This window comes from Oryza brachyantha, chromosome 5 (genome assembly GCF_000231095.2).
Source record: "Oryza brachyantha chromosome 5, ObraRS2, whole genome shotgun sequence".
Lineage (NCBI taxonomy): Eukaryota > Viridiplantae > Streptophyta > Magnoliopsida > Poales > Poaceae > Oryza > Oryza brachyantha.
The window spans coordinates 17,823,007-17,845,833 of record NC_023167.2 but is presented as its reverse complement, the minus strand read 5'-3'; the positions used below and the strand labels follow the sequence as shown (position 1 = coordinate 17,845,833).

The window sequence follows — 22,827 nt, the reverse complement described above, 5'->3', positions numbered from 1 at the left end:
GCGTGCGACTACACGTTCTTTTTTGCCTTTCGCCGGAACCCGGAAAATGCCATGCGGATGCAGCAATCCCGGCGGGTCGGCTCGCCGCCGCCGCGCATTGGATCCCCCACGTTTTCCACCCACCAAGTCAGCCCCCCCCCCCCCCCTCCCCCGCCGCGCCGCGTGTCACTCCCGCCTCGCTTTCCCACACCCCCATTTTAACCGCTCGCCGCAACTCCTCCTCCTCGCGCCACACAGGAAACGCCAATCCCCACAGCCACCTCGCGCGCTCTCCGCCTCGTGCGCCTCGTCGTCGTCGTCGTCGTCGGTGCTGGTGCTCTCTCTGTGTCACGATGGACGGGGCGGAGGCGGGGGCGGGGGCGTGGGCGACGATACGGGGTTACTTCACGCCGGCGACGCTGTTCCTCGTCGTGAACCTCGTCATCGGCACCATCGCGCTCACCTCGCGCTCGCACCAGCGCCGCCGGCGGCAGGCGCACCTGTACGGGCAGTACTATCACCACGACGGCGGCCCCGGGCACCCAGAGATGATGCGTCATGATGATCGGTTGCAGCTGCCGCAGGAGTACGGCGACGGCGGCGGCCTGTACTACGGCCATCAGCAGGGGACGCTGTATGTTCCGCCGCCGCCTGCGCCGGCGCAGCTCGCGCGGACGTCCTCCGTTCTCGACCGGCTCCGCTCGTTCGGACTCTACCGCTTCCGCTCCGGCGACTTCCCTCCCGAGTTCGCCACTGCTGCGGCGGCGACGAGCCACGCGGAGGAGGAGGTGGTCTCTCCGGCGGTGGATGAGGTGAACCAGACGCAATACGCGAGGAGCCGGTCGGAACCGGCGCCGGCGCAGGAGGAGAAGAAGGCGAAGTCGAGACTGAGGAACTCGAGCTCCGAGGTGAGGAAGGCGGAGGTCGTGAGGGCCACCGCGAGGGTGGTCGAGGCGTTCCCGGAGGAGGCCACCATCGACGGGAGGGCCGACGAATTCATCGACGATTCTACACCGAAGCAGCGAGATCCGCCGCACCAGCAAGAATACGTCCCTCCTCCGGCACCAGCGCCGGCGCCGCTCGCGCGCACGTCATCCGTCCTGGACCGCCTCCGCTCGTTCAGCCTCAGCTTCCGCTCCGGCGACCTCGCCGCCGCAGCAGCAGAAGCAACGCCCGCACATGACGCTGCCGCAGACGACAAGAATCAGTCGGCGCACTACGCCAGGAGCCGGTCGGAGCCGAAGACGAAGAAGCAGGCGGCGTCGGAAGCCAAGATGACCAAATCAAGCTCGGAGGCGAGGAAGGAGCCGGCGGCGGAGGAGGCCGACGACGGCGTGGACGCCAGAGCCGACGACTTCATCAACAAATTCAGGCAGCAGCTGCAGCTGCAGAGGCTCAACTCGCTGCTCAACTACAAGGAGATGCTCCGCAAGCAGTAGCCATCGCTCACCAAGAACAAAGAAGAGTTTGCAGCAAGCTCGCCATGCTCCCTGTTGATTAATTAGTAGCAGTGCTAAATCAATCAAGAATTTGATTATATATATGGTGTTAATTACACTATGATAATACTAGTTGCAAGGTTTTTGTCTTGACAGAATTCGCTTGTGAGTTTGTGAGGATCATGCATTGTCTGCTTCCATCAACAGACGAGCACATTTCATTTTTTGCTATTGCTTATATTTATAAGCAAAAAAAATAGATTTCCAATATTAACTTTAAAGTTGTTTTTATCGTATTTTATTTTTTAATCTTTGATTTTGAAAAGTGAAAAACATGTATATAAATGTTTCATCGTAAATTTACGGATATACCGTGCAATAATGACCCTGGAGGCGATAGGCGTTTTGCTGATTGAACAGTGAGGGAATGATGTTAACAGGAGAGGTGGTTTGGGTGTCTCTTTCTATTGGGATTGATCTTTGTGATGATGCATTGATGCAGCTCTGACCTCGGAAAAACTAATTAATTTGGGAGCAAGTTTAGGATCTTGGGCACGGTGGCCCATGCAGATGACCCAACGGCCATGGTCTCCCAAGATGGATGAAACTGAGCTCTCGTTCTCTCATTTCTCTGGACGAGTCTCATGCTAGGATTAGTTGCTGTCCAAAGTAAATGTGTGGTCTGCACTACCAACCAGCATTTTCAGCACACAGAGTGAGAGGTCACTACGAGTAGTAAATACCAACCTGAAGTTTGTATATGTGTATGTTTTAATTCTATTAGGATTTAATTATGACGTGTCAAGCGGCCAAAATATATGCTCGGTTCTATTCAGACGCCACCGTTCATCACTTCATCAGGTATCTCTGGCTACGTCTCATCTGAGTCATCTCTCTCGATTTTTCTTTTGTAAGGTCATTTTCTCTCGATTTAACTTAACTAGTCAAGCACAAGAAGTGGTAACGAATTCAACCACCACTCCATGTAGGACTCCACACATACAATGCCCTACTGTCATGCCTAAGTAATAAGGTTGTGTTTTTTTTTCGAGAATACATAAGTTGTTTTTTTAATAAAAAAGATAAAATATTATAAGAGATAGAATTAACTACCATAAATCTAAATATCTGTTTTAAAATTGTGAGACGATACACTTATATATATATTGAAAACACCTATAATTTAGCAGTTTGAAAGTAGGTACGTAAAAACCGAAAAAGTAATCAATAAATAAGCTGCTTAGAAGAACACAAACATGGTAACATGAACGCATCCCATCCTTGCTGAGACGCATCAGGCAGTTGGATTAGCGACTTGGGTGAATTAGGCAGCGAAGGGTGTTTTCCAAACACGACGGTGCTCAATAGTGAAGCCTCCTCCAAACCGTCTTCTCGGCCGCGTGCCACAGACGCAGCCACGCAGGTGGCAACGTCCACTGGACCACTCGAGAAGGCAAAAAATTTGCCAACCGCAAGTCGTGACACATCTATTCTATGCCGTTGCCAGCATGACGAAACGAGTCCAGAGCATATCCTATCAGATCCGTGCCGTCGATCGGTACACGGACGGCCAGAGCGTAGCAACGTCTCAATCCATCGCACTGAAGTACCTAGGGGCAAGTCCAGGCATCTCGAGACGTCGATCTGTGCGTCTCCACGGGAGGACAAAAACGTCGACCTCGTCCTGAATGATGCAGCCCCCTTCTGTTTTCTTCTCGATCTAGCAAATTTCTTAAGTCTGTTGTCACATGAATATTAAATATTAATTAGAAATATTAAATATAGACTGATAACAAAACTAATTACATAAATAATGTTATTTTATTAGATAAATATTTAAGCCTAATTATGTTTAATATAGCATTACATTCGCTAATCATGATTAATTAGGCTCAATAGATTCGTCTTGTAAAATAATCTAAAGTATAGAATAGATTTTATTAATAGTCTATATTTAATACTTCTAATTAGTGTCCAAACATTTAATATAACATGGCGTTCACTATCAACTGTGCTGGCACTGTATTTCCTTCTGCTGTTTCTGACTACTTGTACCTAAATATCAATTTTAAAATTGATTTTTTATTCATCATGGTTTATATTAAAATATTTGCTTTTGAATTGCTAACAATAGGCATAAAGCTTTACCAATATTTTTAATTCTTAATAATAGACGATGTGAATAACATAAGAATAAGCGAAACAATACGCCTGTTGTGATTAACCTAACTGCACAAAGTTGTTACGTAACACTAGCAACACGTGGGAACCGGCTCACCTCTGCATATAGGGGGGCAGGGCTCTTCATTGTATTGCCCAAGATTACACGCATGATTGGGAGTAGACAGTTGTTTCAGTTCTACAAATAAAGTACTATACCAAATACGGTATTGCCAGGTTACACATTTTCTTTACAAACGGTTGCTAGAGCTCAAACAAACAAAAGAAACAGTTATCTGCACTTCGTTAAGTAGGGGGAGATGTTAAGGCGATCACTTCTCCGTGAGGCGAAGCTGCCTCCACCTGGTCATCTCATCGCTCGACGGAGTACGAAAAAAGCTTTATCAGGGCAGAAGCATTGTACAGACAACAGACAAGAAAAGCCCCTACCAACGAGAGATCCTTGGCGAAAGTGCTCTCCGGGAAGCTTCCAAGGAAGGATGGAGTGATCCATAGCGCTATCAGATACAAGGTCCAGTTGTCAACAATGAAAATGAAGTGAGAAATGGATGGTCAAGTGCAAGTTCAATTCAAGCTAACATGGCATACCAGGGGGTGCTGGGTTATAGATTTTTGTGCAGCCTAGTCTGAAACTCATCAATCAGATGCTTTCAACTTCCGGGGCCTCTTAGACTGGGGTGGCGAGGGAGGTGCATCCATAAATCTTCCAGCAGTCTGGCAAAAATGATCACAAATGTATCAGATGAAACTAAGAAATCATAGTGTATTATAGTAGACAAAAAAGTCAAGTCCCTGAATTCTAAAATACCACCAAATGCTGATAGTCAAAGGGAGCATTCCAGAATGCAAGCATTTTAGGGCAGAAATAATGCGTAGTACTCCCTCCGGTAATAAATATTTGATGTTTAGGACAATACTTAAGTCATTTTTCAAATTCCTACCATCAATACTTTCTCAAATGCCTAATTTAAAAACAAAAAAAGTTAGTTCCTGCCTGAATGTCCTACCAGGATGGTATGTACAAATGGATTGGTTTTAGAAAGTCAAAACAGTTGAACAATTGGATATCAATCAAATTTTGCCTCCCCTCAAACTAGAACTTTTAGAAGATAAGTAAGATGCGCCAGACATACATTAAAGAAGAAACTAAATATTAAGAAAATCATCACAGAGATAAGAACAAACCTTCCGCTTGTGGTCCCGCTTGCCCGCTCTCTCACCTGAGGTAGCATGAAGCAAACAACACACAAAATGTTAATAGATATGTATAGGCCTAATCAGATTGAAGAGGCAAGAAGAAAGTAAATCAACAAGTATTTCCCAAAATTACCTACAAACCCAACAGTATCAGGAACAAAGGGTCTATCAACATCTCTATTAGCACGCTGCAAACAAACAGTAAAGTTATTAGCTAAAGAACAACGATACAATACACATTTCTATTTGAGCCATATACTCATATTAATGCTGGTTCTTATTCAACTTTAAACTACGTAAATTATGGGAATTTTCCAAAACCCGTGCCTTCTTACTTTGGCCCCATGTCCCATTTTGGTCATAGAACACCCCCGACTGAATACTTCAGTTGTCACTGCTTCACACTATCCTGTTAATAATTAACTAAACTTTTCTGAGAACGTCACTGTAGCCGAGTGGTCAGGGAGCTGCAAGGAGCTTGGGCCAGCCTGTGTTCCAGGTTCTCATAAATTCTCCTCTCTATCAGTCCCACCTTAGTAACCCACGTTTTTATTATTCTCAAGAAAAGAGGATTCACTAAGATTTTCAATATCATTACTGCGATATGCTGTTATAGTACAACATTCCAAAGTGAGCATGCTAGAGAACGACCTAGTTCCCATACTTCTTGAAGAAGGTTCACTTATGTAGAAGTATACCTTAGGTGTGCTTGGTGCTTCTGTAAAGGAATTTTCTCTGTTGGCTGATACTTCAGCCTCTTTATTTTGCAGCTGTTAACACAAAAGGTAAAAGAGAACAATGTATTAGATGAAAGGAAAAGCGGTTGGAGCAAATAAGGCATATACCATTCAAACTTTCCCTCTTTAGATAAATATATGTCACTGAAATAAATTAGTTCACTTTAATACCATCCAAACTTCAAATTTTCCTCAAAATGCCATTCCAAACCTCAAAGATTTCCTCCAAATATCAATTCGCTGCCTCCCATCACATCCCCATAAGGGTTTGTTTGGTAACAAAACACATCTTAATCCCTAAGCGTTGGTTTGAATTGATTGGAATTTTAGTTTCATTTCTCTCATTCCGAAGGGATTACAGATATCGGAAAAAATGGTTTCATGCCATCCAAAGATCACCACATTAGCTATATACCATTGAACTTCCATAGAACACTTTAACGAAATTGAAAGATTGCACTATTAAGATTGCACTATTAAGATTTAGCTAAAGCGGGTGACTTTTTGAATGGTAACAATCCAAAGGCCTAGTGGGGAAATTATTCACTGAGGCACGACATTATCCTTCACCCTCTCCCTTGTTCCTCTTTTTACCAGGACAATGATGCCCCCCCTTATTGCCATGGTCGCTGCCTCCAAGAATGCCTCCAGTAGCCATCTCTCAGATTAGTGGCCCCCTCTTGCTCACTCCCTTCACTTCGGAAAGCTATAGAGTAATGATAAACTTCCAATAGAGCAGCTTCACTAAGTTATACAAATTATAGAATTTTGACTACAATTACGTAGTGCCGATATCATTTAAGAGAGCACGTATCAGTCGAAATCTGGACAGGCTCCCATGATACACACTTCATACACCTGGTGTCTTGGATGATTGTGCTAATGGCGATGGTTTGGACTCTACTTGTGAGATGCAAGCTTAGTGAAGTTGTAATGCTTGCAAACAACACCTTGTAATTACATGCCACAAATATCACTAGAATGCTAAGATGACCAAGCAGCGCCAGGCACTCAATCCACAGGAAGGTGTTTGCTAGTGAGATAGCTTCCTTGGGGACAACAGTGGCACGCTATCAGCAGAGAAGCGGCTGGGAAGGGAGGGTGAGTCAAGGCACTTGTCGATTGCAGCAGTGTGTTCTTCACGGGAAGGTGCAGGAGATGGGTCATGGGCAGCAAGACAGGGACAGATAGATAGGCAGAGAAGGGAGGAAGCAACCACAGCTTGCTTAGCAACAAGGGAGATTATGGGCAACATGGAGAAGATAGCAGGGAGGATAAAGTCAAATCACGTAAAACATCTAGCTTAGTTGCCGTTAGGTGGATTAATAGGAGGCAACGGAAGGTACTTGAAGGACATTTCTGAAGTTAGGATAATATTGAAATGAACCTAACCATTTCAATTCAATTGTATCTAAAGAGGGAAGATGATTTCTATATACCTAATTTTCTCAAGAAAGTAAATCACAAGAACCAACATTTATCATTGATTTTGCCCTTATTTTAGTGATATTCTTCAACAGGTGCTTTCCAATAAAACAGTGGTACATTTGGGATGGGAACCTAAAATTGTGGATTAAAAGCAGATTGCTAATGACTACTCTAGGAAATGCTAACTTTGATAGCAATATGGCGATCACAAGCTTCCTAAATGTACCTGCTTCTGTAAGTTAAGCAGTGTAAGTATCTCATTCCGTAGTTCAAGATGTTCGACACAAACAGCTTTTGTCGGGACCTTAGGCTTCAAATTAACCTACAGAGAAACAATGTGAACAATTGCATGTATCTATTTATGTTAAGAAATAACAAGAGAAAATGCAGTGCAAATCAATAACTATAACAAAAAGGAACTTGAAAACTATCAGTTTGGTGCATATCAAGTACAAATTGATGTCAAGAAAACAAACCCCAAGGTCCTGTAAAGTCTGGTCAACCCTTTTGATAACTCTAAGGCCAGCCGAGGCACTTGCTGCTTGGACCATTTGATCAAGTGCTTGGGTTCTCAAATACACTCGAAGCTGTAAAAGAATGTATACCAAATCAATCATCTAAAAAGACAAGTGCGCAGAGTGATATATTAATTTTCATGCTCTTAAAAGTTAAAAGACACCCACTGTTAATAAGAACAAGACACCTAGTGATAAAATTAACATAAGGTCTACTTATGCTGAGTTTAGCACAATCCTAATAACAGAATGCAATGAGCAAGATAACTTATTATCATCTTTATTTTTCAGGAATAAATGGGACATGTCATAATTGCTCAGAAAGCATAAGTGTATATGTATTTTAATGTTGACATTATGATATGGTAAGGTAACAGATAGGAAAATGTGGTATCAACAGAATGGGACAAAAGAATGGTAGCTTTAAATAAAAACAACAAAATGTTTACTGTAACAAACAAAATTTTAACTCATCAAGCAACTCAATATCAGAGATAGAGAGTAATAATCAATGTTTCAAAGTTACCATTCGCAGTGAAGCAGGTATGGAGCTATTCACTGGCGCAGCTTGAAGTGTAGCAGTTGATGACGGATGGGCATTGCTCAATGGAGATACACCATCAGCAGAAACCGTAGCATTATCAAAGCTTGCCAATGTTCCCACTTCCTCAGTATGCTACAAAAGAAATCCTCGAAAGCTTAAAGGCATGTAAAATCCAGACCACTGACCAGATAGATCAGGCAGTCTATATCTCTAGAAACTAACTACCATCAAAATTTAAAGGTTTATTAGTCAGCAACATTATCATCCCTACATGACAGAAGGCATCAGGGAAAGCCGAAAGCCTAAATGATGTTTGCTTGAACAGACTACAGTCTTAAAGGTATCTAAAAAATTTGTCATCTGTTGCTTCACAAAAGAACACCAAAAAAACCTCATGTTGCAAATATAATACAAATTGCCACCAGAAAATTTTTGCTCAAGATTTACTTTTGGTGAGATGTACGGAATTAAATGTGCTGATTACTCACTTTGCTAGCAGCACGAGATTCCATAATGCGTTTTGCTTCTGCTAAAATCTGAAAAGGTAACACTTGTAATCAGACACAAAACATTCGAATCTGCATAAGTTAGCTGCACATAATATCACCATCGGCAAATTCTCACCTCAGCATCCTTTCGTTCTTGCTGTTTTGTCTGGGAGAGAAGTGCAGATAAAGCACGCTTTCTCTCAGTCTCATGAGCAGCATTGAATGTTTCCTGATAAGAAATCCAGATGGGCAAATGTAAGTACAAGGGAAAACATAAGATATCAATTACCTGATTATTCATAGGTAACACGATCAACACATACCTTCACAAGAGGATTGCCAGCAACTTCATCAAATGACCGAGCTCTAGCAATCAGAAGAGCACGAGTAACTGCAATAACAAAAATAGTACTGGTGTAGAATTCACAAAAGCAAATAATAATGCACAGACTGTTTTTTTAGCATAGAATTATATTGAATTTGAAGTATAATAATGGCGGATTCAGCAGTTAATTTATTATTTTAAATAACATGCCACACAACCACCTTACTCTATATAAGAAGGGTAAGGGTGTATAATGGGACAATCAGCAATAGACTGCTTACATCAATTTGTGCATGCAACCTTTTCTATAGTTCCCATTATACATAAGTAATGTGAGTATGTGACCAATATTCTGGTTGATATGATAAAAAGGAAACTTGGTGGAAGTGAAACAGAACTGACAATTTAGTAAGTGTTCTTGTTTCACATATGAATAAAAAAAAACAGATAGAAATAATAGAATAACCACAGCAAATCACTTGTTGGCTTCTGACCAAGTAAATTCATCTACAAAACATTAAAAGTAGCAGTAAAAGAAAATTTTGTGGTGGACACAATCTAAGCATAGAGATATATCAAGATGTAAGGTACCAGAATAATAACGACTCTTCAAATCCTCCATGCTGCGATCAGTTGGAAACCTGTCTGCTATTACTATGAAGCGAAGGTCAAAGCGCTCACATAGTTCAAATAGTTGGTCTGTTTCTTCCCTACTCCATGCCTGAAATGAGAACACCAATGATCCTTCATAAAAGGATTTTCAATAACAAATTTACAAATAATATTTCCAAATGAATAAAACATGCTTGCAACTACTCAAAAGGAACACAAATGCCATAAAACAAACATATAAAGGTGAGATGGTAAGATAATTATGTAAAATTTTCAAACTCTCCAATATTGTGATCAGTTGTATTCAAGAGCTCAATAAGATTCATTTAAGGGTTATTAGCAACATAAGAATTTTTTTAAATGCTTTTATAAAATTTTATTATTGCAATACCTACAGGATCAATTAAATACTTCTCATACTCCTCATCATTGTATTTGAGAACATCTGCCTTCTGCAATAGGAAAGGACAAGCAAAAATTGAGTAAGCACCAACTTAGAATATGAAGGCCTCTTGCTAAAGGATGTATTCAATACAATGTACTTCTTACCTTGTTGTATTTTGCGAAGTGATAGTCACCAGTTGGTGGAGCACCATTTACAACTCTAACCTGAAAAATCAATATGGTGAGCTTGTGAGATAGCTCCCTTCATATATATATGTATACCATATTACTAATGCATGGGAAACCGACCCAATGGTATAGTTGAAGGCTGTCAGACCGTGCAGAGGACGTGAAAGGTAGCCACTGCCATGTTACCTGCAGAAATATTTTGGCCAGATTTAATACAATAAGCTCCATCAAAATGTGAGCACACAATACCTTGCTGGAATTGCCCATATGACACAATGGACGTGAATATATGAATCGAATTCAATCTGCAGATTTGGGTTGACCGCCAACTCAAAACAGAAGTTGCACTTGAATCAAATCATCATTTCATTTATCCAAGTTTAACCACATGAACAGTGTACTACTACCAAATTTCACATATTATGCATTTGGTGTACCAAGCTAAACATTCAGCTCAGTTCAAGGGCTAATATAACAGCTACCCAATTTCAGCATATATCCACTCACCTTCTCCTTCTCAACAGCTGGTCGCCGCTTCAGGTGCGAGGCCTCCACGGTCGGCATGAGCGGCGCCATTCCCACTCCTCCGGTGAGCGCATACACCTGGACCCCCGCAGCCATTAGCACTTAACGAACAGCGAGAAGCGCGGGATCAGGCCGGGGCCGTACCTCGCGGGAGACGCCATCGGGCTTCCGCTGCGGCTCCTTGGGCGTCCGGGTCTTCTTCTCCTGGACGGACGGGAAGGCGGTCTTGGGGAGCCCGAGGATGTCCTTCGCGTCCATGGCGCCGGAAGGGGAGAGCGAGGTGAAGGGAGGAGCAGACCTAGGGTTAGGGTTTTGCTCTAGCGCTCGTGGCGCGACATGGGAGGGGAGGGGAGAGAGATCGAAGGACGCCGCCCCTGCGTTGCGTGAGCGTGACGCGCGAGAGGGGCAGGGCCCAAAATAGTTATGGGCCTTGTAAATGGGCCGGCCCAACTTCCTACGGCCTTTGCTACTTCGACCCCTCCCCTTCGTACGGCTATCTCGCGAAAGAGGAGGCGGCTTGTCGCGCAAGACCCCATAAAAACCTCTGGCTCACTCGGTGAAACGGCGAGGCGCGGAGCGGAGGAGGAGGGCAGGAGGCGGTGCGCGGAGGAGGAGGAGACGCACCACGCCGCACGCCCCTCGTCTCGGCGCTCCGGCGGAATCGGCGGAGGGGGGCAGGAGGCGGTGCGCGGAGGAGGAGGAGACGCACCACGCCGCGCGCCCCTCGTCTCGGCGCTCCGGCGGAATCGGCGGAGGGGGCAGGAGGCGGTGCGCGGAGGAGGAGGAGACGCACCACGCCGCGCGCCCCTCGTCTCGGCGCTCCGGCGGAATCGGCGGAGGGGGACAGGAGGCGGTGCGCGTAGGAGGAGTAGACGCACCACGCCGCGCGCTCCTCGTCTCGGCGCTCCGGCGGAATCGGCGGACGGTGATCTGCTTCTCCCCCTCTGACACTGTTGCTGCAATTGCTCGCGTCTGTTAGTTCGCGTGCGTGGTGATTGATCGTCTCGTGCCCCCCTCTGATCTGATGGGTGTGGATTGTGTGCTGCATTTGCTGGTTATCTTAGTTTGCGCGTGGTATTGGATCGTCTCCTCGTGCGTCAGTGCGTGAGGCGGAAACTTGTTCCATGACGCGCAGGGGTTGAACTCTGAAGGCGCGCGTACCCTCGCTTCTCGTGTGGTGGTTTGGTTGTGTGGGGGTTTTGTTTCATGAAGAGGGCTCCTGTCTGTGCCGCTAGAGAAATGCTACTTTGGGCTTCTCTCTAAAATGACCCTACGGGCTTATTTGGGAGGGTTTTTAGATTTTGAGAAGTAATTGGTTGCTAGCTAGCTTCTGAGAATCTAGAAAAGCTCTAGAACCCACCTTCTCCGGCTTCCTTCTCCGACTTTTGGTTTCTTAGTTTATTTTTTAGAATCTGTAACTATAGATTCTCACCAGCTATGGACCGTTTAGGGCAGCTTCTAGCATAACAGCTTTTGACAAAAGCTGCAGCTGATAGAAGCTCCTCGAAACAGGTCCGGTGACACTGCTTTCAAATGGTCATTAATCAAACAGTGACCAAATTGACCTCGGAAAAAAAGTTTGCTTGTGCTTCTTCTCCTCGTCTATCTCTCTTGTGCGGTCGGACATGGCCGGCGTCGCTATCGGCCAGCAGCCACCTCGCCAGACACCCACGCCGCCCTGCCGCCCGACGTCAATGGGGATAGCCTAGACTCCGGGCTTCTCATGTCCTTGTCGGCGGCCGCGCCTGCGGTGGCGTTGTCGTCAGACGCCAAGAAGGACTCGACGGTGGAACGGCGGCGGTGTCGGGCGGCATGGGCGGCGGCGCTGGGAGCTCGTTGTCTGGCGAGGTGGCTGCCGACCGGCTGCGAGGAGGCAAAAGCAAAAGAGAGCGAGGAGGAGAAGACAAGCGGACAAAAAAATTTTAGGGGCAATTTGATTACTAATTTGGTTGATGGTCATTTGAAAGCAATGCCACTGGATATAAGGTCATTTTAGAGAAGCCCGCAGTTCTGAGACCATTTTAGTGAAGTCGTTCGCTTTCATGGCCAAAATAGCAATTTTCTCATGTGTCGTTGTGCGGGCTTAAGCATTGAGGATGGCATTGGTTCAGACCATTTGCTGAGTTTGTTTTGTTAGTTATGATCTCCCAACGGGGATCGAAGTCCAATCCCTCTCCACCTAAATCGTGCCCTGATCGGGGGGCACCGAGCAACTAATGGTTGTGGGCCCCTCCTACGTTGTGCAATATAAAAGAAAGGGGGAGTCGCTGGAGCACAAGAGCCAAAGTTCGTTGCCACCCACGCGCTCTCCAAAACCCTAAGCTAGTCCGACCGATACGGAGGCGCAAAGGTAGAGGGAACTAGCCTACACTGACACCATCCCGTCGTCCTAGTCACCGACGCCGTCACCGTGATCCCGTGGTCGTCCCATGGCTGGCCGTCGCCATGGCGGTGTTCATCTTCAAAAGAAGTAGGTGCATGTCTCTCGTACACTCAAGGAAGAGCCAATCCTATTTCTCTATACGTGGATACACGACCCCTAGATCGGGCACCTAGCGATCGATAAGTCTATCAATGGTATCAGAGCCGTCCCTAGGTGTCGATCTAGAGAGGGGAAGGAAAGCAAAACCAAAGGGGATCCTATCCCCAAAGAAAAACGAAAATCGAAGAAAAAGAAAATGAAAGGAAGGTTGAATCCTAACCGGTTCATCACCACCGTCAGTCGTCGTGCACGTCCGGGGGAAGAAACCCTTTGCCACCGCCGGCTGTCGTTGAAGCCATGCGGGAAGACAAGCGAGCGATGCCATCGGTCGAAGGAGCCACCGACCGCCGCCACCGCCATCGTCGTCGATGCTGAGGGAAGATCGTCCCTTCCGCCACCGGCCGTCGGTCATCGACCGTGCCAGCGCCGCCGTCGGTCTTCGACTGTGCCCATGCGCAGAAGGAGAAAGGGTGGGGGCGCGTCGGTCCAAGTGCCGACGCAAAGCCGCTCAACGATGGCGCGCTCACCAGTAGGCGAACGTCCGCGCCGGTGAGGTGTCGTGCGATGGCGTCGCCACGCCATCCTGGTTTGCCGGAGAAAAAGGAAGGAGGGGAAGGGTGTCACACCCGGAGTTTATCCTAAGCCTAATTCGTAAAAAGGAATTCGTAAATAATAATTGGCTTAATTAACTCAGGAAAAATCCATCTAAAGGAATTTATTAATTTAAATCGAAGCTCGCAAATCATTAACTGGACTTGTGCTAGAAAAAACAGTGCTTAATGGTTAGTAGAGCTCCACGGTGGAGATAATAAGGGGAGCAATCCCAGCATGTACAACAGCCAATGAGTACCTTGAGATGGTGAGGAAACAGTTTACTGGTTCTCCAAACGCCCATGAGACCACCCTAGTCAAAAACCATAAAAACAACGAGGTACATTGGCATATGGGTTAGGGAGAACATTTTGAAGTTGAGTGGTATCAATTCAAAGCTCAAGAAATTATGAAGATGAGAACATTTTCAATGAATCTGAATGTTGGATGAAATGCAAAGAACGTTGTATGCAACAGTGCGACTTTCCCGTCCACGAATGTTAAGCAATAAGCGCAAATGATGCAATGACGAAACATCTGCGAAATTACGTACTATCGTTTAGGTCACATTTCGAATGGGAGAATTGAATGGTTAATTAAAGAAGAAACGTTGAACTCGTTATACTTTATGGATTCAAAACATTGCATCGATTGCATCAAAGAAAAGTACAAAGTTTAGGAAAATTGGAAATAACACACAGTGATATATGTGGTTCGTTTCCAATTAAGAGTGGATGATCATCCGTGTTATGGCTACATTTATCCAATCAAAGAACGAAAGTCAGCATGATCTAAAAATTAAGATAGGAATGTCCGACCGTGGAGAAGAATACTACGATTGGCACACCCCCCCTATGGCCAAATACCTGGACCTTTTGCAAGGTTTTCTACAGGAAAATGGCATAGTAGCCCAGTATTCTACACCAGGCGAGCCTCAGCAGCACGGAGTAGCTGAAAGGAGAAATCGCACTCTAATGGACATGGTGCGAAGTATGTTAAGTTACTACATGTTACCGATAGGTCTATGGATGGAGGCGTTAAAAACCGCAGTCCATATTGTTAATCAAGTACTACCTCCGTTTCATATTGTAAGTCTTTCTATCCTTGCTTAAATTCTTCAATTAATGGATGTATATAATTTATATATATGTTGTCGGTGATATGGGCCCAGGGATATTCCTGCGAGTGTGGCACATGGCGACTGTGGGCCCGAAAGTTCCTAAGTTCCAAAAGGAAGGGGGTCGGGCCCCAAGAGACATGCACCCCCGCGTCGGGCCCCAACAGTGGCCGGCCGGATCAAGGGGTCGGGGTCGGGCTGCCCCGACCCCCGGCGTGTCTCTAGAGCACTGTGGGACCCGCGCGTCAAGAGAGAGTGTAGTCCCAGAAATCAACCCTCACAATTAATGCGATGTGAGAGGACCTGGAGCATGCGTCACCCGCGTGGTAGACGAGGGCATGTGTCTGCACCGCATTTAATGCGGTGCAGGCACGCGTGCCTCCCTGGCCGCCTCCCGTAGAAAAAGAGGTAAGGAGTGGGCAGGTGCCTTTGACGGGGCAGCAACACCCCTGCCATGTCAGGATACCTACTCTCACTTCGTCGCCATCACATTTAATGCGACTGGCAAACAACAGATAAAGAAGGCGGCTACCCCGTTGCCTGAAACGGACGCATACCCTAAGGACGGGACACCGACTGATGGGACCAGGCAAGAGAGGCGTGGCCGCCCCCTCCGCCAACCCACTGGTTGATGGGACTGAGCGGGGATAGCACGACTGACACACTCACCTACCCTCTGACAGACCGAGACTAGCGTGATGCCAGCGGGTCGCCGCGACATCGACCTGGCAAGGCGACGAGCCGACAGCTGTATTATAATGATGACCTACCCGTCTATAGTTAGTAGGACTGAGACGACTGTGGTGACCCCTTACTACTATAAAAGGAGGCCCTGCCCCCCTTAGAAAAGGGCCTCGGAGAGGAAAAACATTCCCAAAAAGGCTTGTAAACACTTGCCATATAGTGACCAAGCGACAGGAGTAGGGTGTTACGCCAGTCGATGGCCCGAACCTGTATAATTCCTCTCGCACTTTCTTGTTTTGTCGGCAACCTGACCTCGCACCCCTGGGCCGAACCATAAAAGGGGGTTTAGTGAACTCCTGCTCAAGGAGCTTGCACTCCGACATATGTCTAGATTCATTAGCATCCCTATGAATCTAGGAGGCTAAAAAGTCTTACATTGTGAAATGGAGGGAGTACTAAGTAAGGTGGTGCTTGAAAACACCGTAAGAGCTATGGACAGGAAGGAAACCCATGCTAAATTATGTACGGGTGTGGGGCTATCTAGCTGAGGCTAGTTGTTTAACCCAAACATTGGGAAACTAGATCCCAAGAAAGTCAGTTGCCATTCCATTGGCTATCCTAAAAAGTCGAAAGGTTTTCGATTCTACTGTTCTGGTAGGTATACCAGGTTTGTAGAAACGAGACACGCAGTATTACTGGAGGATGAAAAGTTAAGGGGAGCATGGTACCCTTAAGTTCTCCTGCTACATCGACAGCGCAGAGCGCTCCGATGCAAGAACCTTAAGTTAGTTCTCCTGTGGCAACGAATGATCAAGAGGAACCTAAAACTCGGGAACCTTTAGGAAGAAGTTGTCATGCAAGAGGAAGGGCAACCTCAGCCCCAAACAAAAAATGTACCACAACTTAGAAGATCTTAAATAGAGAAGAATTGCAATTCCTAGCGAATACTAAGTTTGCGCTAGTGAAGAAGTTCAAACAGAGGGTGATCCCATCACCTCGTTTGATAAAACCATGAGAAGTGCAAATTCATCCAAATGGCTCGAAACCATGGAAGATGAATTGAGATTAATGAGTACCAACAAGGTTGGGGACTTAGAAGTAATTCCTAAAGGAGCCAAATCAGTAGGCGCAAATGGGTCTACAAAACAAAACATGACTCCAAAGGGAATGTAGAAAAATATAAGACATGACTTGTGGTGAAAGGCTTTACGCAAAGAGAAGGAATAAATTATAATGAGACGATGACTCTTGTGTCATGCAAGGATTCCTTTAGAATAATAATGGCACTGGTGACTCATTATGATTTAGAGTTACATCAAATGAATGTAAAGACGGTGTTCCTTAATGAGGATTTATATGATAACGTGTACACAACGCAACCCAAGGGGTTTGCCATGGAAGGAAAAGAACAAATGAGATGCCATATGAAGAAATCCATTTTGGATTAAAATAGGCCTCCAGGCAGTATTTGAAGTTTGATGAAGTAATAACAAAGTTTGGGTTTAACGAGAATGAAGAGGACAATCGCGTATATGCAAAGTTTAGAAATGAGAAATCCATTTTCCTTATCCTATACATAGACGACATTCTACTTGCGAGTAGTGATGTTGACCTACTGTAGGAGATGAAAAAGTCATTGTCCTCGAACTTAGATACGAAATATCTCGGTGAAGCCTCATTCGTTTTAGGAATAGAGATTCACTGAGATAGAAGAAAGGGGGTTTTAGGATTATCGCAAAAGGCATATCTGGAAAAAGACTCTAAAGAAATACAGTATGCATGCGAGTAAATCTACACCTGTTCCAATAGTCAAGGGCGATAGATTTGGAAAGTTTCAGAGTCTAAGGAACCAGTATGAGATCGATCGAATGAAAGAGGTTTCATATGCTTCGACTGTCGGAAGCTTGCAATATGCTCAAGCAAGTATGCGCAGTGGCTAGGTTTGTGTTACTAGGATTCTTGGCAGATACGAGAAAATCTAGGAATAGATCACTGGAGAGTGGAAAGAAAGCCTTGCGATATGTGCAAGGCTCAAAGGCCTCATGCTAACGTATAGAAGATCTGATTCCCTAGAAGATAGAAGGGTATTTAGATGCGGTCTTCTGCGGGAGATAAAGAAAGCCCACAACTGGATATATATATTCACTCTCGCAAAATGAGCTATTTCGTGGAAAAGCTCAAAGGAAACCGTCATAGCATCATCTACGATGTATGGCGAGTTTGTAGCTAGTTATGAGGCCACGAGGCAGGCAAAATGGTTAAAGAAATTTGTACTCGAGTTGAAAGTGGTCGACAACATTCAAAGGCCACTCAAGATGTTCTGCGACAATGAACCCGCAGTGTTTTACATTCACAACAATAAGTCAAGTGGTGCTACCAAACACATTGATATTAAATTTTATGTTGTGAAAGAGAAGATCTAAGATCAGACCATAAGTTAAGAGCATACAAGAACAAAGAGATGTTAGTGGATCCATTCACGAAAGGCTTACCACCCAATGTGTTCAGAGAACACATAGTCGACATGAGTTTATGGGAAAGCCTATGATCATTGGATTAAGAAGGGCCTAGTGTTTATTTCGAGATGGGTAGGTGCATTGTGGTCGTTGCGTCTGGCAGTTCATTGATAACTGTTATGATGAAACGTACTCCATGTATTGATCTGTTAAGAAGTAAATGATGAGTAAGAGAAGTGAGAAAGGTGGAGATCGAAGGGGAGAATGTTAGTTACGATCTCCCAACGGGGATCGAAGTCCCATCCCTCTCCACCTAAATCGTGCCTTGATCGGAGGGCACCAACCAACCAATGGTTGTTGGTCTCTCCTGTGTTGTGCCATATAAAAGAAATGGGGAGTCGTTGGGGCATAGGAGCCGAAGTTTGTTGCCACCCACGTGCTCCCCAAAACCCTAAGCTAGTCTGACCGATACGGAGGCGCAAAGGTAGGGGGAACTAGCCTACGCCGATGCCATCCCATCATCCCAATCGCTGACGCCGTCACCGTGATCCCGTGGCCGTCCCATGGCCGGCTGTCGCCATGGCGCTGTTCATCTTCAAAAGAAGCAGGTGTGTGTCTCTCATACACTCAAGGAAGAACCAATCCTATTTCTCTATACGTGGATACACGACCCCTAGATCGGGCACCTAGTGATCCAGAAGTCTACCACGTTTGATTTATTGATAGGACAGTTTTGGGTGTAGCTTGATCTGCCTAGAGTGATTCTCAAATTGGGATGAGACAGTACAGTCTGGGTCCAAAGCAAATGATTTGCTAATGATTTGGCCCGGCAAAAAAATTGCTTATGGTTTGCTGTATTGTGTGATCGGAGGTGAATAAATGACTCTGCTAATGTTACTCTTGTGTTGAGATTGGTCAGAAATGGACAATGAAATCGTGAGAAAGCTTGAGAAGCTCCGTTCAATATGCCTGGTACTTGGGGAAGACTTTCAAGAACTAGTTGAGAAACAAATCGGTTTGCTCCCAGAGGATGATGACTACTCAAAGAAACTTGACTTGGCGGTAGAGAAAATGTCCTTTTGGAAGACTTTCAAGATATCACAGGTCTGTGCCTAGGTTCTATAGTTCTTTTTTCCCTGCTGTAATTTGCTCAGATATCTATAAACTACTATGAATATCAATTTGTTTTTGCTTACATGTGACAGTCTAGAGATTTAGCTGACCGCATTATTGAGTATTGGGACTTGCTCTGCATTCCTCTTCATGAGCGAAAAGGGTTTACATATCTTCTATGTTGGATGAATGGTGTGTCAGATGATTTAGTGAATGATCCAAATCAACTTTCTTCCGCTGCCATTGGACAAGTAAGTTTTGTTTATTTGAATTAGAGCTAAATCATTGTGGTATATATCCAAGGTACTAACAAAATTGCAATTGTGTAGATGACCGCAGAACTTGGGAGGGTAGAGGATATTTGCTGGGTTAGGATATCGGAGAAGATGCGAGTGCTGGAAAAATACAAAAAACTTGCCGGTTTGGATGTTCCCAGTTCAGCAAGTCAGCCATTGGGACAAGGTAAGAAATGGTGAATTGTTGAATTTATGTTTGATATTATGCATGTTATATATGATATTGATAGATGCCTTTGTTTGCAGATGATGGCGATGAACTGGATGCCATAAGTCGTCTTAGGAGCATTAAAAGACAAATCAAGGATGCAAAGGGAAAGGTTTCAAGTAGAGTGGGCATTACTACCAGGGCGGTTATTGTGTTAAATGCGGTTGAGGAGGTGAAATGGTTCTGGGGTTGCAGCAACAGGGCCCAAGTTATAATGGATGCAAACAGTCCGATGAATGAAAGGGCCATAAAAGCTCAAAACTTAAGTCAGAAAATTCTAGGTAAAGTACTGCATGTGATTTTTCCTTTTTATGCCATAATATTTATGTACAATTTCCACCATCGCAGGAATGCTAGAGGAGCTGGAGGTCCAGGTTTTGGACTGGTCAAATACAGCACAGCGACCTTTTATGTACGGGAAGGTAAATCTCTTTCGTTCTGCAACATTTCATACTACTCCACTAGTTAGTGTTCTTCTCTTACCTTCTGCAATGTTTTACACACAAGTTCTTTTAGAGTGTTCCATCTTACCTCCATAGAGGTAAGAGGAGTTTTTAATCTTGGCCGTTCATAGATCAAGGGTAGTTTGGGCATATTACAACTTGGCTTTCCAAGGAAATTGAATGCATACTAAGTCATTATATAAACATACGATTGTCATACCATAATTATTTGGAGTAATTTACTCGGTCCACAAACATACCTGAAATATTGTAATTTAAATCTACTCAAATGTGTATGATTAACCAATTTTGAATATTTAAAAATGTGGTTCTTTGTTAGATCCAAATTTTCAAGTGGTTACATTGGAAACACCAAAAAGAGCATATATATAGCATCACTTTTGAAATATAAACGTGTTTAAAACTTCGTTCAAATTGTTTCTTATATGTATTTGTAGAATATAAACATGCATGCCGCACACATGCAAATAAGCATATGTGTGAGTTGTGACCCCTATTTTACGCTACTGTTTAATGAAAGTAATTATTCTAATTAGCTTATTCCATATTAACAAAGGTTTTAACATATCACCCTCACTAATATTAATTTATGACGCACAAGGACTATATTAGCCCTTATAGAACTGCTACCTTATGCATGGTAAGAGAGATTAATATTATCCATTGGATCGAAGAAAACCTATGGCTCACACCAAAAATTGGTGTGCTGTAAAAATATCCTTACACTTAACATCGTTTTGTTATGGTGCAACGTTCGCAGGAGAACCTCATCACCATTATCAAGATTAAGACTACTGAGGTCAGGGCCAGTACGCCTGGGCGTCAAAGTCGAGATCCTCAGGGGGCGGTGAATCCGCAACTGCACCAGAGCACGTGTAATCACGCTCCTGTAAATCTGGAACAAGATACTCATGTTCGGGTAAATCCACAACGGCAACAGGTTGAGGCACAAGCTGAGGGTAATCCAACTGAAGGCCTGATCATTCAAGTCCCAATGGATATGCATGTTCCCAGGAGAGCCCGCACACCTCGAGTGCCTGCTGAGCCTCAACCAGCCGGACCTCTCCATGCTCCTATGGAACCTTCTCAACCAGCTGGACCTCCGCATGTGCATCCGCCCAACTTCACATATGAAGAAGATAATGATGATCCGAACGACCCAGATTATGCCCCGTAGAAGTAACATTCGCTGTTCTAACTACTCACGAGAGTGTGGCTGACGAGATAAACTACAGTTTGAGTACTTCGTTCTTGTGATGTTGATTCTCATATGACATATAGATTTGATTCAACTGCTAGAAAACGGTCGGTACCGGTGTTTTGATCGCCAGGGACCGAAATACACTCTTTTAGAAAACCTGGGATCGTCACGTATGGTATCATTTGCACACCTTTTAAGAAAAGTGGTATTCCGATTTTTTTTCCCTATGTTCTGCTTAACTGCTAGCCTGACATCCTGTTTTATCTACTGCACGTAGGTTGCGACGGGATGCTTTATATATATATTATCTTTTTAAGGCCTCATCGTTTAGTTCTAAAAACATCACATCGAATATTTGGACATATAAATAAAACATTAAATATAAATAAAAAAACTAATTGCATAGTTATGGGAGAAATCGTTTGACGAATTTTTGAGCCTAATTAAACCATGATTAGCCATAAGTGCTACAGTAATTAACATGTGCTAATGACAGATTAATTAGGCTCAAAAGATTCGTCTCGCAGTTTTTTGGCCAGAATCTGTAATTTGTTTTTTTATTGGTGTCCGAAAACCCCTTTTGACATCTGCTCAAACGTCTGACGTGACATTTGTTCCAAAAATTTTTTCAATCCAAACACCACCTAAAATGGAATGTATAGTAATCACACAGCTAAAATGTTGTTTTTTACTAGTTGTATGCCCTTCATTGCTACGGAACATATTTGATGAGAAAATGTTTGTCTTCCTGAATTAAAGAATCTTTTATCATGCCAAAGTAACTAACCAAAATAAAGCAATCAGGTAAAGTGGTTGCCATGGTGCCCTCAACAACTCCATGTGTTATTCTATTGATACGTCGAAACTCTCATCACTTGTAGTTCAGGATTATTTTGATATTTTCATACCTGTATAAATTAAAAAAAACATGGTCTTGGATCTGATACATAGAAACCCTTAGTCTGGTTTCCCCCTATATGTGCCTAGAAATTCAATCTTAGCTAATTTAGATGATAGGGAACATCAAACTACATAAATTCCTCGTACACGTGCAAAGACAAATTAATATAAATGAGCCTTAGATGTATTTTCATTTGTACACCCTTATGCAATCTTCTTATATTTGTTGGTGCCTTATTGAGTATGGTGGTTATACTTGACCTTACTTTTTTTCTCCTTTTCTCCTTAAGCCAAAGCTACGTTAACCGAGTCGTTTGAAGATTAGGCGAGATGCTACGCTCAATGTTACATGTGTTGTTGTGTCATTGTCGTCACTTCTTTGAAAAGCTGCATTAGATTTTGTTTTTCCGTTGTGTTGTTAAGACTCTATTTATTTTATTTGTTTATTAAGGCGATGGATCTATACTGAATTATCATAGTGTGCACTTGAGTTGGTTCTGGACATAGAATGAATGCATGCTATTGTTCAAAAATTGGTATAAATTTCTGGGCGTGACAGAGGTTGGCTAGCTCGTGGTGTGACTCCATCGGCATACCCCTTTGCTTCTTCTGGTGCATGTGTTTTTGTGGACTATTGGACTTTTGTTTGAGTGCATATTTTCATTTTATGGATTTTGGAAGAACTATGGACAATGAAAGTATTGGTGAGAGTGAAATCATGCAATACAAGTGTGCAAGTGCAACTGTGAATCAGTGCCTATGAGTATAAACA

At 44.1% G+C, this 22,827-nt stretch overlaps 3 protein-coding genes across 3 annotated transcripts; 2 read left to right on the top strand and 1 right to left on the bottom strand.

Annotated features, from left to right (window-relative positions):
• The first annotated feature begins 214 nt into the window (after positions 1–214).
• LOC102715587 (pathogen-associated molecular patterns-induced protein A70-like) lies at positions 215–1,725 on the top strand. The gene has a single exon (XM_015837193.2). The coding sequence runs from the start codon at positions 333–335 to the stop codon at positions 1,416–1,418; it is 1,086 nt and encodes a 361-aa protein (XP_015692679.2). The 5' UTR covers positions 215–332; the 3' UTR covers positions 1,419–1,725.
• Positions 1,726–3,681: 1,956 nt separating this feature from the next.
• Positions 3,682–10,913, bottom strand: LOC102702939 (SWR1-complex protein 4). Its single transcript, XM_040524514.1, has 17 exons — positions 10,688–10,913; positions 10,526–10,621; positions 10,139–10,204; positions 9,995–10,054; positions 9,841–9,897; positions 9,425–9,554; positions 8,832–8,899; positions 8,645–8,737; positions 8,509–8,556; positions 8,003–8,152; positions 7,438–7,548; positions 7,188–7,283; positions 5,495–5,566; positions 4,930–4,984; positions 4,785–4,819; positions 4,188–4,313; positions 3,682–4,096 (listed from the first exon to the last, which is right to left on the bottom strand). The coding sequence occupies exons 1-16, from the start codon at positions 10,799–10,801 to the stop codon at positions 4,236–4,238; spliced, it is 1,329 nt and encodes a 442-aa protein (XP_040380448.1). The 5' UTR covers positions 10,802–10,913; the 3' UTR covers positions 3,682–4,096; positions 4,188–4,235.
• A 198-nt stretch (positions 10,914–11,111) lies between these two features.
• Positions 11,112–21,365, top strand: LOC107304239. The gene is made up of 7 exons (XM_015837459.2): positions 11,112–11,468; positions 18,793–18,977; positions 19,079–19,237; positions 19,316–19,448; positions 19,529–19,771; positions 19,839–19,912; positions 20,715–21,365. Exons 2-7 carry the CDS (start codon positions 18,795–18,797, stop codon positions 21,129–21,131), a joined length of 1,209 nt encoding a protein of 402 aa, XP_015692945.1. The 5' UTR covers positions 11,112–11,468; positions 18,793–18,794; the 3' UTR covers positions 21,132–21,365.
• The last annotated feature ends 1,462 nt before the right edge of the window (positions 21,366–22,827 follow it).